The sequence below is a fragment of the Typopeltis vanoorti genome, chromosome 17 (genome assembly GCF_054136105.1).
Source record: "Typopeltis vanoorti isolate ZY-2024b chromosome 17, IOZ_Tvanoo_1.0, whole genome shotgun sequence".
Taxonomy (NCBI): Eukaryota; Metazoa; Arthropoda; class Arachnida; order Uropygi; family Thelyphonidae; genus Typopeltis; species Typopeltis vanoorti.
In genome coordinates, this window is record NC_143565.1 from 56,635,589 (window position 1) to 56,653,327 (window position 17,739).

The 17,739-nt window shown below is 34.8% G+C and overlaps 1 protein-coding gene across 4 annotated transcripts in view; it reads left to right on the top strand.

Moving 5' to 3' along the window:
- The window catches only part of mtTFB2 (mitochondrial transcription factor B2), a 148,039-nt gene that overhangs the window by 88,711 nt on the left and 41,589 nt on the right, over window positions 1-17,739 (top strand). For all 4 annotated transcript variants that reach the window (XM_090407067.1, XM_090407066.1, XM_090407068.1 and 1 more), the window contains exons 7-8: window positions 2,861-2,953; window positions 15,132-15,179. In XM_090407067.1, the coding sequence (XP_090263193.1) occupies window positions 2,861-2,953; window positions 15,132-15,179 (141 nt within the window). The remainder of the gene's footprint in view (window positions 1-2,860; window positions 2,954-15,131; window positions 15,180-17,739) is intronic.

Here is a 17,739-nt window from a genome sequence, read left to right on the forward strand (position 1 = left end):
TACTCTTCATAGTTTGTCCCATCTTTGCATCATCTGCAAAGTGCTGCATCTGCATGTGCTGCAAGAAAAGTCCACAACCGAGATTCACCAAACTTTGTGTGAGACTTTAGGGGGAGCGTGCCTCAGATCCAACAATTGCCAGATGGGTGGTCAAGTTTAAAACTGGACATCCTGAAACAACAGATTCCCCAGGTAAGGAAGACCTTCCACAGCAATCTCACCTGAAAACATTAATGCAGTCTTTGATGATAGACAAACCAGCCAGAAACATTGCAAAGACAGAGGGATATCCAGGGAACGAATTGGGGTCATTATCCACCAACATCTGGACATGCAGAAGCTCTCAGTGAAGTGGGTCCACAAATGTTTGAATGTCAACCAAAAGATAGGACATGTACTGTCATCTCAAAGATTTTGAAATATCAGGTGTAGATTTTTTGGCATGTATTGTGACTGTTGATGAAACATGGCTTCATCACTATGACTCAGAGACCAAACAACAGTAAATGGAATGGAGACACAAAGGTTCTCCATGGCCAAAGTTCTGAACCCAAACGTCGGCAGGGAAGATTTTTGTCATTGTCTTTTGGGATGTGAATGGTGTAATCCATACCATGTACCTCAAAAAAGGTGAAGCTGTTACAGCAGCAGTTTATTCAACAGCTCTGAAGGAATTGAAAGAGGTACTGAAAGAAAAACTCTGTGGGAAACTGAGCAGAGGCATATTGCTTTTGCAGGACAATGCACCTGCTCACACTGCTTATGAAAGCAAACAGATTTGGCCCCATCTGACTATTTCCTATTCCCAAATTTAAAGAAACACTTGAAAGGTACAAAAATTACCAAAGATGATGAAGTCATATCTGCAGCTGAGAACTGGTTTGTGCAATCAGGGAAAGAATTTTTTCTCAGAGGATTACAAAGGATTCAGTAGCATTGTAACAAGTGTATGCAACTTCATGGGGAATAAGTAGAATAATGTGTTAATACATGGTTCTTCCTCATTTCCTTCATGGTGATTATTGCAACTTTTCAGCACACCTTCGTATATCTCCATTCAAATCTTCCCCAATATTATTAACATACAGGTTATACAATAATGGTCCTAATACAGACCCCTTAATCACACCACTAGTGACTTTCCTCTTCTGGGATATTGCTCCTCCATACACAACTTGTTGACACCTATCAGACAGCCAATCTCCAATCCAAAGGACTAGTCTAATATCTAACTCCAACCACTCTCGTTTGATTATCAACTTATCATGCGGTAATCTATCAAAAGCTTTTGCAAAGTCTAAACGTACTACTGTATATCCATCTTCTACATCCAATGCTGCTGTCACCTTATTATAATAAGTAGATTATTAAACATGACCTCCCTTTAGCAAATCCATGCTGTCAGTCAAAGATAATACCATTGTTTGTCAACCTAAGTTCTGGATCCTGATTCTCACCAATCTCTCTAGCACTTTAACCTCAATGCTTGACACATAGACTGGTCTATAATTTGATGCTTGAATTCTGTCACCTCCTTTATATGAAGCAGTACAGTCTTGCCTTCCTTCCAGTCCTTTGGAACGTGACCTAATGTATGACTCATATTAAACAAACATGTCAAGGATGATGTCAACTCCCTGGCATATTCCTTCAAAATAGGTAGTGATGTATCATCAAGTCTCACAGCCTTATTAATATCAAGTTTGCTTAATTCCCCATACCTCTTCCTCACTCATGGTCAGTCTCCCCTCCTCATCATCCACTACTCTCAAACTCTCTATGATGCACATTCACAAGAATGAAAGACCTTGATGAACTGATCATTAAATATCTCAACTATATCCTCTGCAGCAGTTGTCCTTATACCATTTTCTATAATCAGTGTCATCCTGCCATAATCATTTATTTTTATTTGCTTGCTATATATTGAAAGAACTTCCTTGGATTTTTTTGCTGTTGCTCATTCTGCATGTTTACTCTCCTTTCCAACCAAGTCACACTCCTTGCCTGTTCTTTGTACTTCTCATGGAATTGATTATTACCACTTATCTCATGTTGCCTCCATAATGCCTTTTTCTCTCTACTGGGCTTAATCTCTTTATTCATCCATTTCATGCCTACTTTAGTTATAATGTAAAATCATTTTTTTATACAAATGATAATTTGTACATGAGAAAAGATGCTTAAGGTACCTGTGATTATGAGAAGCTCAAGAGACAGCTTGCAGCTATGGCATGGAATGAGGAGTTGGGTGGAAAGGAGATCAATGCTGCTTGGGTGATATTCAAGAACTATCTGGTGGAATACATTTAGACATTGCTTCTACCAGATAGTTCTTGAATATCACCCAAGCAGCATTGATCTTCTTTCCACCCAACTCCTCATTCCATGCCATAACTGCAAGCTGTCTCTTGAGCTTCTCATAATCACAGGTACCTTAAGCATCTTTTCTCATGTACAAATTATCATTTGTATAAAAAAATGATTTTACATTATAACTTTTGTAATCTGTTGAATTTTAACCATAGAAGTGGCACATTGTAGCCACGGATGTTGGTATGATATCAAAAACAAATGAGTACATTTTCATTTAGTGGCAAACCACAACTTACGAATATAATGCATTCCTTGAAATGTGTTCATAAGTTGAATGTTTGTAAGGTGAATTTTTTTTATAAAATATTCATATGCACAAGGTTCTGTGTTCGTTAAATGAATTGAATCTGTAATTTATTAGCCTGCACTGTGTTCATAAGTACAAATTGTTTGTATCTTGGAAGCTTATAATTAAAGTTTGGCTGTATATATATATATATATATATTTAAATTATTATTGTTATTTATTAATTTTTTTTAACAGCATATTACTGCAGGGCCTGGACCCATTTCTCCTTCATATCACAGTTGTACAATCCTGTATCAGCTACTTTGTGAAGTGGAAATTCTTGAGAAGGTAAATAGATGTCTGTGATAAACTTATAAGTTGAGTTACATAATTATTATTATCATTATCCTAAGACCCAGTGGAGTCACAGACTCATCCCTTTTAAACACATTCAAATTCTCTGCAGACACCATGCTCTCAGCAATGAATTCCAATCATTCACAACTCTCCATGCAAAAAACATACTTCTCACTCCCTTGCTCACACTCTCCTCATACAGCTTCCAGGGATGACCCCTTATTCTCCCCCACTCTCCCACCATTTTATGAAAATTGATCCTATAACAATCCTTTACTAACTTGTATATCTCTATCAACTAGCCTCTGCAAATTGCATTGCCTCAACCTTTCTTCACCTTCAACATTCCAGAGATCAGAACCTATTTTGGTCAATCATCTCTGGATGCTCTCCAACATCTTTTCATCCTTTGAAAACCAGGTGACCAAATCTGTGCACAGTAGCCATATGTGGCCTAATAAGAGTATTATACAATGAACCAGAATCTTCTTACTTCTACAAGTCAGTGTCCTCCACATCATTGCCAGAATTCGTTGTGTTGTTCCTCACAATTTTGGCAATATGTTCTCTGAAATTTATTTCAGATCCTTATCCACTATCACCTCAAAATCTTGCATGGTTACATTTATTAAGTGGTAGAATGTGTAACCATCTCCTGGAAGTCCTCACATATTGATGATACACAATCCTTGTGTATCATCAATAGCACTACACCTCTCTTTTTACCCTTTCTATCTTCACAAAATACTTCATACACTTTCATCATTATTCCTGTTAGGATGTCATTCTCATCCAACAATGTCTCACTTATTCCAGCATTTACCTTGTTTCTGATATTTCTAGCATTTGTATAACAATATAACAGCTCATTCCTGAACCTATAACAAGTTTCACTGATACCAGTTATTAGATTGTTTAATTATTAGATATCAGAATGAAAGTGGTCATCTTCATTGTCAATCATGTCCAGAAATAGGTGGAAGGTATGGTATCACAGCCTCTTCTGGAGCATGATCTCTTGATGAATGTAAAGAACATTGTGTTCCGAGATATTTTTATGATAATTGTACTGGAGAGTGCCAGCCTTGTGGCCATGGTTTGTACCAACCTAATGAAGGTGCATTCAGTTGCACACCACTCACAGTAGCAGTGTTGTGTTGTGTCTATCCAAGAATGTAGAGCTGAATGTGCAGCTGGCTATGAGCTCAGACAGTGGCACCTATGTGCCATGTTCCAAGGGATCATTTAGAACACATGGCATGCCAGCATGTCAACAATTTACAGCTGGAAAAACAACCCATGAAGTAGCAGCCACAGAAGAAATAGATTGTGCATTAGACATCTGTCAGCATGTAGACTATGCTACAGAAGAATGTGTGCCATGTCCCAAAGGTACTTATCAAGATAAACAAGACAGAGTACTTCAATGCTAGAAATGTCCTCAGAATACAACAACAGATGGCATAGGTGCTGTTTCCTTAGAAGAGTGTCAAACCCATGGGCAAATGAGAGTACGCCAGTGTCTTCTGTATCTACCATGAAGATACAGATTCATTTGCTTGTGAATGTCAACTGAAATATAGATTTCATAACAGTACTAGTCAATGTTTATATGTATGTGATAACTATTGTGAAAATGCTGGTATATGTGAAGTTAATCAAGAAACCAATAAGCTACAATGTTCCTGCCCAGCTAACTTTTATGGAGATAGATGTACTGAAAAATCAGATTTTGTTTATGTTGCTGGAGCTATAATCATTATAATCATTATGGTATTACTAGTTTGGATGATTTGTATGAGGTCCACAAGAAAAAGAAAACATCAAAAAATGCATGATCAGCATGTGGACATTACAGGTTCACATGCCAATTTCTTTTATAGTACATCTGCACCTTATGCATAAAGCATTGCACCATCTCATCATAACACCTGTGCTTATTATTTTGATGATAGAGGTTGGGAAATGCCAAATTTCTACAATGAAACATATATGCAAGATAGCTTTCATTCAGCAAAAAATAATACTTTAGGACATAGTAATCCTAGTCTGTATGGAAACAAAGAAGAACTTTATGACTGGTTATGTAGGCATCAATACCAAGGGGAAAAAAATAGTTTAAATGATAAACACAGGCTTCCAATGGCACATTGTTTTTTCAGATTTGACAAGTGAAAGTGAAGATCAACAGTAAGTAAAAAAAGAGGGAGAGTGAGAGGCAGAAGAAAAAAAAAGTTTTCAGTTATAAAAATGCTGTTTATTTAGCTCAAAAAGGAAGTATCAAAATTCTTCTGAGAACTATGAGCATGTAAGAATGGACAATGAAGTATTAGATATTTTGTGAAAAGCAAGCCATGAGGAGATATCTGATGTACATAATTTTTTTTTTTTTTCCGTGTATATGTGTGTATCACAAAAGGTTTTAAACATGGTCTTTCACTTAGTTATGAAAGCTCATAACTAAGTGAAGCTCAAGATTTTCTCCCCAACTTCTGTGCAGCAGTTAGAATTCTCTTAAAAAACTTAACTTGCCATTATATTCCAATGCAAATAATACTACTGTTTTTTTTCAAAGAAGAACTTTATGACTGGTTATTTAGGCATCAATACCAAGGGGAAAAAAATAGTTTAACCTCCCTACCGGCTGAGGTGGATGAAATATCCAGCCCACCATAGCATTCTGCATGGATCAAAACTTCATCGGCATTGTTCCTTTCATCATGCCATTACCTCCCTCCATCGTTAATCCCTTCACGGTTATTTTAGAGCCATTCGTGGATTAACTGTTAGTGTCTGACTAACAGTTTGTGTCACCTGTCTTTACTCACACTGTTTTACTTGGAATTTTCTTTACTGTCCTAAAATATTTGACTTTTTTGCCTCTAAAATGATTTATTGTGTTTCTTCAAAATTTGAAACGAATTTCACATGTGCGAAAATAATTAATCCTGAAATGACCATCGATCAGCCTTTGCAATGAATCTATTTAGTAGTAGCAAATTCTGCTGTATTTTAAATTTATTCTTCAAATCACTGCAACGGAACAGTTGCACTGGTTGTTCCAATATAGAAACAACTTTTTTCGCGAATTTTCAGATGTTTGCATTGAACATATTATGTCACGTATTTATATTTTTAAATAATATTTATTGAAATTAATATGACCTTTTGCTTTCTTTCCTAGCAAAATACTGTTATATGGATCATCACATTTCAGTTTTAGAAACGAATTTTTTTGTTTTGTTTTATGAACAACAAACGATGTTATATTGCATAACTCGGTTTCCGATTGTGAATCTTTTTAGTATCAAAAATTTATATCCAATGATGTTTTAGCAGGGATTCTTCGCCTTTTTTTTTTTTTTTTTTGTAGGATGCACATTACTATAATATCCAGTGCGTAACCACCGTAGATATGTTGAAAATATAATATGAAGGATATCATATACAGAATAATTCAACATTTATGCTCATTTTGAATATTTGCTAATGCTTACCCCCTCCCCATCCTTATCCTCTCCTGGAATTCAATTACATAACCACTTTAAATTTCTACAGGTTAGAAAACGTTTCTAGACAGTATTCAAAATCTATTACTTCTTTTACCGTTTCGACAAAAGAAATAAGGCAATAATATTGTTGTACCCTGAAGCTTCTAATTCTGCACTATTTCTTTGCAATCTAAAACCAACTGTTCTACTGTCTGCTGAAATGATTTGAAATTTTAGAAATACTATGCTATATTTTCACCACATAAAATTGTTTATATGCATACCACACAAAAGAAAGTTCAGTAGTATTATTTTAGTTTCTTTTTCTTAAAATAATCCAAATATTTTTACTTATGCTTCTGGGTGCTATATCTGAAGTAATCTATGTCTTAGAAATACTTGTAGTAATCCTCTTAGCTGGTGGGAAAGGTAAAGGCTTAGATTACTCTCAGTGCTATTGAGGAAGAAAATTGAGAACGCTTAGCTAGAAGTGACACTAAAGTGCCTCAAGCTATAGTCCGAGATACATCAAGAATGTCGTGTTTTGTTTTCAATTGTTGATTAGTAGACATATAACATAGAAGAAAATACAGACATTTCTTTTACAGGCTGATACAGTATTTATGCTGAAATAAGTTCTTAATTTATAATGATCAGTTTCAATTTTATTATCGAAAAATTATAAATTATTTCATATAATTATCTGAAAAAGAGGACTTGAATTATTTTAAAAGAAAAGGACCATATACTTCACATAATCTTATTTTTTGGGGAGGGCAGGAAGGTTATATTGAAGACTTATTCAATTTGCATATATTTCAGAGAATTTATTTTATAAATCGTTCTCAAGACAACTGTTTTGAACGTAATTCACTTGGAAAACATGCCCATTCATTTTAGTGTAAATAGTAGCAAAGATTTAGCTACTTCAATAATGTCACCTATCTAAACTAGAAGAAAATATCGTTATATCTGCTGATGTTAGAACTCTTACATAAATAATTTTTCTGGCATGAATTCTCTATCAGCTATAATGTAATCAATCTACAGATTTCTGCCCTCTTGTATTCTACCATCTTATGCGCAGTGATTTCTTCTTTGTACTACAAGAAAAAAATCAGATAGCACAAGAAAAATATGGAGTATTTTCTTTTTCATTGGGTGAATTTACAATGTTCTCACTTTGTGTTTTGAAAAGAAAGTACAAATGATTTTTTTTTTCTTACTATTTTTGCCATTAGAACATCTGATACAATTACAAGAGTGGCATTTTACCGTTTTCCTCCCACACGAGAAAAAGAAATATGACAATAATATTGTTGATTCTGTCGAACTTTTATAGTGGAAATTTTTAATACAAAACTTTGTAATTTAAATATATACATATATAAGCAAAAGTATTGCTTATTATAAATTTGGAGCATAATATCTGAACTAGCAGAAAATATATACATATCAATTTAAATCATAACCGTTAATTTTATTTTGTAATGACCAATTATACAGGGAAACCAAGAAGGTGAAAGTGAAAAGAACAGTAGAATACAATATAAAGGAAAAAAATTAGTAATATGTTTAAAGAATTTCATTATTCTTTATAAAGCAAAGTCGCTCAAGCATGTCCTTCAGGAAATCTGGGAAGTATACTTCGAATCATGATTTTGAACAAAAATATAATATAATATCAAACGTCGGCAGCTGGTTTTGTTAAATAATATTTCAAATAATTATTCTGAATTAATTTCTTCGAGAACAAAGAAAATGGTTTGTGGAGTAAGCAATTAGAAAAAAATTAGCAAAAAAATTAAAAACTAAATTGGTTCTGGAATGTAACGCAATATTTAAGTGAAGAAATTAGGCAAGGATCTTTATTTTGTCCAGGCATTAAAATTGTTTTTTATAATAAAAAAGAGAAAATAAAAATAATTTCTATATTTTTAGTTTATCCAATATAACTAAAATTCAGTTACCCAGCATAGAACAAGGAAGTGCATTTCTTGTTATAGATAACTGAGACACAGCTATGAGCCTGAGATAATCTGATTAAGTGCTCTCTTCAGCGTGAGGGATTATCACACTTTCTAATGGACATGCTGGCCGAATTGGACTTCTTATCCATGTTCTTTCAACAGGTGTATTGAATCGTATCCAGATTTATCTGGACGTCTATAGACGTCCTAGCCGGTAGGGAGGTTAAATGATAAACACAGGCTTCCAATGGCACATTGTTTTTTCAGATTTGACAAGTGAAAGTGAAGATCAACAGTAAGTAAAAAAAGAGGGAGAGTGAGAGGCAGAAGAAAAAAAAAGTTTTCAGTTATAAAAATGCTGTTTATTTAGCTCAAAAAGGAAGTATCAAAATTCTTCTGAGAACTATGAGCATGTAAGAATGGACAATGAAGTATTAGATATTTTGTGAAAAGCAAGCCATGAGGAGATATCTGATGTACATAATTTTTTTTTTTTTTTCCGTGTATATGTGTGTATCACAAAAGGTTTTAAACATGGTCTTTCACTTAGTTATGAAAGCTCATAACTAAGTGAAGCTCAAGATTTTCTCCCCAACTTCTGTGCAGCAGTTAGAATTCTCTTAAAAAACTTAACTTGCCATTATATTCCAATGCAAATAATACTACTGTTTTTACTATAAACTATAGGAAGTAGCCTATATAAAAATGTATATGTACCAGGTAAAAATCTGATTTTTTTTTTTAACTTGATAATGTAGAAGTAATGCTAATTATAGTTTAAAAACAAATTACAGTCTTCTCTTCAGAGATGTGTAGGTTTACCCATTGAAAACCATGTAGCGCGTGTATCATTTTGCATTCCATATGTGAAAAAAAAAATACAATTTAGAGTATAAGTTTTCCCTTTCTTTGGTCATGTGCTGAGCAAAAAAAGGACTTTTTTTTTGTTTGTTCTTGGTTCTTTCTTTCTACTTCTTTTAGTACACAAGAAACAGACTATGATTCTTCTCTGCTATAATCTTATCCTTCTGCAGTGATTTGTGATTTTGAAGGATCACTGTTGCTTTGCTGATTTTTGATTTGATTTATTCAAGTGTCCAGTGTTTGGAATGCATTGCCTGATAGTGCAGTGAGTACAGAGATGGCATGATTTTTTGAGCTGTGTGTGACTGAGGGACCTCCTTCAATGAGTTTTGACTCCCATGAAGGTCTTATAATGATGATGATAATAATAACAGAACTGAAAGTTTGGAAGAGAGAATAAGGAATGTAATGTATGGAGATTCTGGGAATTTAAGTACACAAAGTATGTTAGAAGAATATTTGCTGGGATTGAAGAGAGTAACTTTGGCAATGAATTATCAAAATGTATTGGTTAATACAGTTGACCCAAGGAGGAGTTTACTGGGTAACAAATGATATGAGAACGAGGAGGAGTGGTTCCTTGCATGGAGGTGGTTGAACCATGGAATGCATTGCCTGATAGAGTGGTGAGAGCATGAATGGTCAGTGAGTTCAAGGAGTGTTATGATAGACTTAGTATTTTCTAGGAAAAGCCTCCCACAATGAGGCTTTTGACTCCATAGAGGCCCGAATAATAATAATAATGTGACTTTTCTATACTTTCCTGAGCCATTTCTTTTTCTCTCCTTACTTGTCCCAGAACCCTCTTCAAATGCAATTGTTTTCCCTCCATCCCAGGTAAGTTCTTTTCTTTTGAAAAAGAAAAGAACTTACCTGGTTAACTAAATTTACCAAATTTAGATTTTCATTCTTTTTTTTAATTGTATGTGATTAATTTTTATTACATTTGTCTGTCCATACACGAGCAATTCTTGGACTCTGGCTATATGGTTTTTATTGAATTTGGAATCCTAACAAAAATTTGTTGTGACATCTTTGTTTCATTTGGGCAATTTGCAGGCATAAAAGGACAAAATGTCTTGAAATTGTATATTGCAATAACTCTGCTCTGGATGCATTTGTAATTTAATAAAATTTATGATGTTTATGAGATAAGCCAAAAATGGGTTGAAGTTTCAAAACTGTACTTGAACTTTTGACACACACTTGTCATTTCTTTTTACAGAAGTTTACAGCTTTCTGAATTGTCATGTACATTGCCATGATTATTTTTTGGTTACAATTGAATTATATTGATTGCATAATTTGACAAAATATGAAGCGATAGTAATAATTCTGCCAACTGATAGTATTTAATGAAATTTGATTCTGTATAAAATTTATCAGTTCATTTCAGTGTTTTAATTTCACTTGAACCATTTACAGTGGCAAAGATTACCAAAAATTTTGGCAACTAAATTTTATAAGATAAGCTAAAAATGGGTTGAAGTTTCAAAACTGTACTTGAACTTTTGACACATACCTGTCATATCTCTTTACAGAAGTTTACAATTTTCTGAATTGTTAGCTGAGAATGTCGATAAAATAAATTATTAACTTATAGTAATGAAAATTTGTTTGTTTTTTTTGTAACTGCTATTGATAGTCCTCTTTGCATACCACAAATTTATCTCAGGCATCATGATATTCACAAAAATGGTAGAAATATCATGATTGAAAATTCATCTGGGAACATTTTCAAACTGCTGTATGTACTATATTTAAACAATTACAAATATGCTGGTGCATTGTGTCTTGTCAAGTGCTATGTGCTGCAGTACAGGGATATTTGAGCATAGTGTAGTTCACATAGTGTAGTTCATATTTTTTTTTTCTCATTGTAATCATATCATTTTTATTAGTGACATAATTTGAAATGATTATAACTGTTTCCTGTCTTGTTGTATGGAATTTAATGAAATTTGATATTTCAGAATAATTCTGAATTATTAAATGAAAATATAATTATCAATTATTGTTTTATAGCCAAATAGCAAAAGAGTATACCTTTGAAACTTTCCTTGGCACTGCACCAATACAGTTGTAGGTCAATTCAATTATATTGGTCTACTATTAATTTAAATACATTAAGCACATGTGCATGAAATCACACTAGCAGAAAGACATGTGCATGTTTAATATATGTAAGCTAATGTTCAGTCTTTAAAAAGTACTTACTTTTTACAGACTGAACAGACTTTTTACTAACAGATTATTATTATATGGGTATCTCCATGGAGTTAGAAAACTCATTGCAGGAGACCCACACTAACCCTTATACACACAATGCCTATCATACCTCTCCTTAAACTCATTCACTCTCAGGCACTCCCAACTAATTCTAGCAATCCATTCCACTCATTCACCACTCGCCAACCAAAAAATAGAGTCACCCTTGTTAACTATGCTCTTACACAACTTCCAATAGTCACCCCTCTACTTCTCTCTCTCTCTCTCTATTCATCATGCATGGAACCATATCTTTCATGTCAGTCTTATAGAACCCTTTTAATAACTTATAAATTTCTTTCATTTCCCCTCTTTCCCACCCATCAATTAAACTTTGCAGTCCACATAACTTCAGCCTATTCTTATATGAAGCATTCCACAGACATGTCACCAGCTTGGTTACTTGTCTTTGAATCCTCTCCACCACCTCCTCATCCTGAAGAATGCCAAATCTGTGCACAGTAGTTAAGATATATGACTAAATCGTGGCTTATAAAGAGGAATAATAACATCCTTATCTTTACTTGTTAGTGTATTTTTTTCAACATACAAGTAATCATTTGAGCAATTTTAGAGAGTGTTATATATGCTAGAGAGAGAGAGAGAGAGAGAGTGTTGAAGTTCAGAGGGCAGTATGCTCTCTGAACTTCAACACTCTGTCATCACTAGCCTCATCAGCTTTTCAGTACCATCAATATGTTATACAGTATGTAATCTTTTCAACCCGAAGTGTACAACCTTACATTTTGCAACATCAAATTGATAACCATTATCCTTTGTTCACAAAACCAATTTATTTAAATTATCCTTCAGGATATCTATGCCACCTTCATCAACTATTGTCCTTCCCAGTTTTACATCATCAGCAAATAACTGAACATCCTCCTTAAATCACTTCCGCTTGGTGGTGGAATAAGTTTAACTAAACCTGTGTTGTTTTTATCATTTTAAAAGTGATTTCCTACATAAATTTCACCAAGTGGAACTGCATCAGCAGCAGCAGTTCTCAAAAAGTATTAATATCACAGAGAAACCCATAAGTACTTTTTAAGTGTGCCATAACAGTCTTTTTTTTTTTATTCATACAATATCGATAGGCCGTGTGCAAGCACCATACTAATGGCACACTTAAAAAGTAGACTAGACATCACACCAAAAAAAGACCTGTGTGATTTTTGTTACCACCAGTCACATATTCAGTGCATAAAAATCAAGAAATTGGAATATAAACTTCTTGTGAATTTAAACCAGCCTGTCTTCTTCCCATGTTGCCTCCCTTCAGTGAAACAGTTCCTGAACTTAGAAAAATGCATTGGAAGTTTTGAGCAGTGCCTCGTACCATTAATGAAACTTTCTCTTTCAAAATAACTTTGATTGAAGCCAAGCTAGAACAGATCCATGGTCAGCAATTAGACGAAAAATCACCCACCACTTACAGGGTGTTCGGGATAAATTTGACATATTTATAATTAATTATATTTTTCCGTAAGTTACATGTATTAACACACACTTCTCTTCATTTAAAAGTTTGGACCCTTCTTCATTCATATACAAGATGTCAGAAAGGATGGATAGCTGGAACCCACCTGAATCATGGAAGAGAATAACTTGTATCATGATGATTCGTGCCCGCCATCAAAATAAGGATATTACGACTGCTGCCCAATGCTCCCTGAATACAGTAAAAACAATCAGGCATGAACTAGAGACTTGCAATGGTGACTACGAGGATGTAGCAAGAAGAAAGATCCCTAGCAGACGATCTGATTGCGTTCGTACAGCAGAATTCCTCGCAAATCTGCAGGAACAGGTGTTGAAGAACCCTGGCATTGGAATTCGGGCTTTGTTCGTGGAGTTGCTAACTGTAGTCAAGCCCTGGATAACAAGGGTAGCCAATGGTAGGCCGTATGTATGGCAGCAGGATTCGGCCCCTTGCCACACCTCTGGGAAAAGTCAAAAATGGTTGTCTGAAAATTTCTACGACTTCACCAGTCCAAATGTTTGGCCTCCAAACTCCCCAGACCTTAACCCCATGGATTATTTTGTATGGGGCGCAGTTGAAAAAGACACCAATCGCACTTCCAGTAATACAAAAGCCCAGTTAATGGATAAAATTAAAACAGTTTTTGCGGCCCTTCCCAGGGAGACTGTAGCATCAGCTTGTTCGAGGTTCCGAAGCAGAATTGAAGCTGTGATCGATGCTAATGGTGGTTATTTTGAGTAAATCTTGTTGATAGTATTGTAATTAACTCTGCCTGTAATGTTTTTTTGTCAATTCATTAAATTTAATAGATACAAAGAAGATTTTCTTTTTCCTTACGAAACTGTCAAATTTATCCCGAACACCCTGTATAATAGTCAATGAGACATTTCTCATTCCTTGTCTCTTCTCTCTATGTGAATTTGTGCACATTTTTATGTTGGAACATGGTGTTAGTAATAACCAGTCCATGTCCTGAGCAGAAATCCAAGAAATATTTGCCATTATTATTTGCTTTGCTCTTTTCTCCAAATTTTCCCAAAATATTTTTGTATGTCTCACAATCATTTCCTACTCTGCTATTTAGATCCCCAACAAGGACCAACTTTTCATTTTTCATTGTGTCAGTTGCTTTTTCTAAAGCATCAAAAAAATTCCTCCACTTCTACCTTAGTAGAACCTTCTGTGGGACCATAGGCACAAATAAGTCTCATTGTCCCGTTCCCCATTCTCATATTTGCCCACATTACTCTACTTGAGACTGACTGCCATTCAAGAAGATTAGCCTCGTATTTTGTGTTGAATACTATGGCTACTCCTTCTTTTCCTTGATTGTCATTGCCTGAATGTAACATTTTGTATTTATTGCTCAGAAAGATCTCTCCAGTTTTTGTCTTTTTTGTTTCAGTCACCCCTATATGTCGATCTGGTACTTATCTAATTCCTCAGCTAGCTCCATTTCTTTGCCATTCAGGCTTCTTACGTTGATAGTACCGATCTTTAACTCTGGTGATGTTGAGTTGGGGTTTGTTTTTATTTCTTTATTTTTTTGCATAATCCAAAAATTCTAATCTAGAGATCAAACATGGAACTTTTTTTTTTCCAAGCTATTTTAGGCCTACAGTAAGATGAGCAATGGTCTCACATCATTAACGAATCTCATCTTCCACTTAAAGATGATCATGACATCCACGTTCATGATGAGATTTGAACCTGCAGCCTGCTGGTTTGAGAGAGCAAGTATGCTAAAAACTTGATCATTCAGGCTAGAAGTTGCTATCCAAAATCAAATAAACACATATATTAAACATTCCATCAGGTGGTTAATAGAGAAATAATTAAGCTGCATTGCTATTCTCATTATTTCATGTGAACAATCAGAAGAAAAAAAAAAGAATGACATAGATTTGCTCTCTGGTAAATAGAAGTTCAACTATAGAACCAATAATTTTAAGCCAGAATGCAAATATGTATGAGAGAATTAAAGAGAATTATTATTGGGTTAATTTTTCAGATTTTTGAAAAACTTAGTAAAGCATAAAAGTGAAGTTAAATAAAGTTATTGCTAGTTTCATTGTGGAATAACTTTTTTTTAGATACCTAGAAACTATTTCATTCAGGGTCGTTCATCTCATCCTAAAAAAGTAAGTTCTTATTATAATCATTGATATAAATATTATTTATTTACAAGATTTAAATAGTTTATCAAATGAAATATTATTTATGTTATTTATAATGGAAATGCACTTACATGTGCATGCACGTGCACACACAGACACACACACAGCAGGAGATGGGGAAGCTATCTGAATATCTCGAATCTGTTGTATTTTTCAGTAATTCAGGTATAATGTGTAATTTAGCAATTCACTATTTGCTAAATAGGATTCATCTACAATTTAATTATATTTCTGTACATATGCAGACTTTTGTGAGGAAAGGATATATGTGGAATCATAAGGCTGGTGATTATGACAAGCTTACGAGACAGTTTGGAACTATAGCAGTACAAGATGAATAATGGTAATAATCAGTTACATAAAGACCAAGTCAGAAGAGTGGCTTAGTAAGGAAAACAAATGTAGAGTATGAGCAGAAATTGGCAAATCAGGCAAAGAAAAACCCTAGAGAGTTTTTTTAGATATGTAACAAACAAAAAGAAGAATGATCATGGTAAGATGAAGTTAATGGATGAAAGTGGTAGAATGGTAACTGCTGCAGAAGACATAGTTGAGGTATTCAGCAATCAAATTATAAGCATGTTTCATCCTGATTGGGGGGGGGGAATCATGAGGAAATTAAGTGTAGAGGACATAAGAGAGGATGGTTTAATTGTGAATGAGCAGGAGGTATCTGAGGAAATAAATAAACTTGATGTCAATAAGGTGATAGAATTTGATGACATATCATCACACATCTTAAGTTAATGTTCCAGGGAATTGGCATGCCTATTTAATAAAAGTCTTGCAACAGCACAGGTTCCAAGGGAGTGAAAGGAGGGTAAAATTGTTCCACTGCATAAAAGTGGTGATAAGGCTGTAGCTTCAAATTATAGACCGGTCTATATATCTGGAGTTATGGTGAAGGTAATGGAGAGATTAGTGAGAGGTAGGATACAGAAATGGGTTGATAACAGCAGTATACTCTGTAGTTATCAGCATGGGTTTATTAAAGGGAGATCATGTTTTACTAACTTATGTACAATGGGAGATGCATATACAGTGGTGTACTTGGATTTTGCAAAAGTTTTTGATACATTGCCACATGACAAACTGTTAAATAAATTGAAACAGATGGGATTGGATAACAGACTTCTGAGTTGGACCAGTGTCGTGTTGTCAGATAGGCATCAGAAAGTTGTATATGGAAGTGCAGTATCCCAAACTGGATACTGCACCTCCATATACATATTTGTATGTAAATGATACTGGGATGGGGTTAACTCAGTGTTTTTCAACGTGGGGCATACACCCCACAGGGGGGCAATTAGAAAATGTACATGCACATATTTATACATATTTATATTATACTTTTTCAGAACTTGGCTGACTATTATGCTGGGGGAGCATCAAAATCTTTGAGACGTTGAGGTGGGGCATGATCCAAAAAATGCTGAGAAACACTGGGTTAACTGATGATGCAAAATTGGAGGGGAGCAATGCAGAGTCAGGCAGATGTTATGGCCTTACAGGAGGACTTGAATAGATTGTAAGAATGAGCAGGAAAGTGGAACTGTCAGTTCAGTGTTGCAAAGTGTAAGGTCTTGAGATTTGGTAAGCAACAATAGGATGCAATAAAACTTCATTTAAATGAAGTAGAAGAGATGAGAGATCTAGTAGTTGATGGCTGGACAAGGACCTGAAATTCAGGGCCACATTGCACAAGTTGCAAAGACGTTAATCGGATAATGGCAATGATGCAGAGGACCCTGACATGCAAAAAATAGAGAGGTTAAGATGCCATTGTATAAGGCCTTGATTAGGCCTCATATGGATTATTGTGAACAGATTTGGTCGCCAGGTTTTCATGATTACGAGGATATGTTGGAAAGGGTCCAGAGAAGATTCATAAAGGTGGTCAGTGGTCTTTGGAATGTGGAGTATGAGGACAGATTGTGAGAATGTAAGCTGCAACGCCTCATGAATGGGAGGAATATGATTGAAACATATAAGCTAGTCATGGGTTGTTATCAGGTTGACAGGAAAGAGATTTTTCATTGAATGGGAAGGGGGGGTAAAGAGACCATTGTTTGTAACTGTATAAGGAGGGTGTGAGGAGTAGGTTCTTTCCAGGGAGAGTGGTTGGTGAGTGGAATGCATTGCCTGAGTGTGTTGTGAATATAGACACATTGAATCAGTTTAAGGGCATGGTTGGGTGAACATTGTGTACAATAGTGTGTGCCTCCAACAATGAGTCTCTGACTCCATGGAGGTCAGATGATAATAATAATAATAAAAGTATCATTACCGTTAATATGCTTTGGAAGTGCCATTTGTAATACCTCAACTGGAATTGATTGACTGCTGCTTTAAATTTGAAACATAAATATTTCGAGGCATACTTAGATTCAGCCTGCTCCCATTCTCAGTATAAGTAAGCAATAATAGTTTTTATAGTTTTTTTTAAATGTGAATACCACCCACAAAAGGCCATAAACCTATAATACATTAGTATTTGTATATGTGGACTGGATGAGGGCCAGAT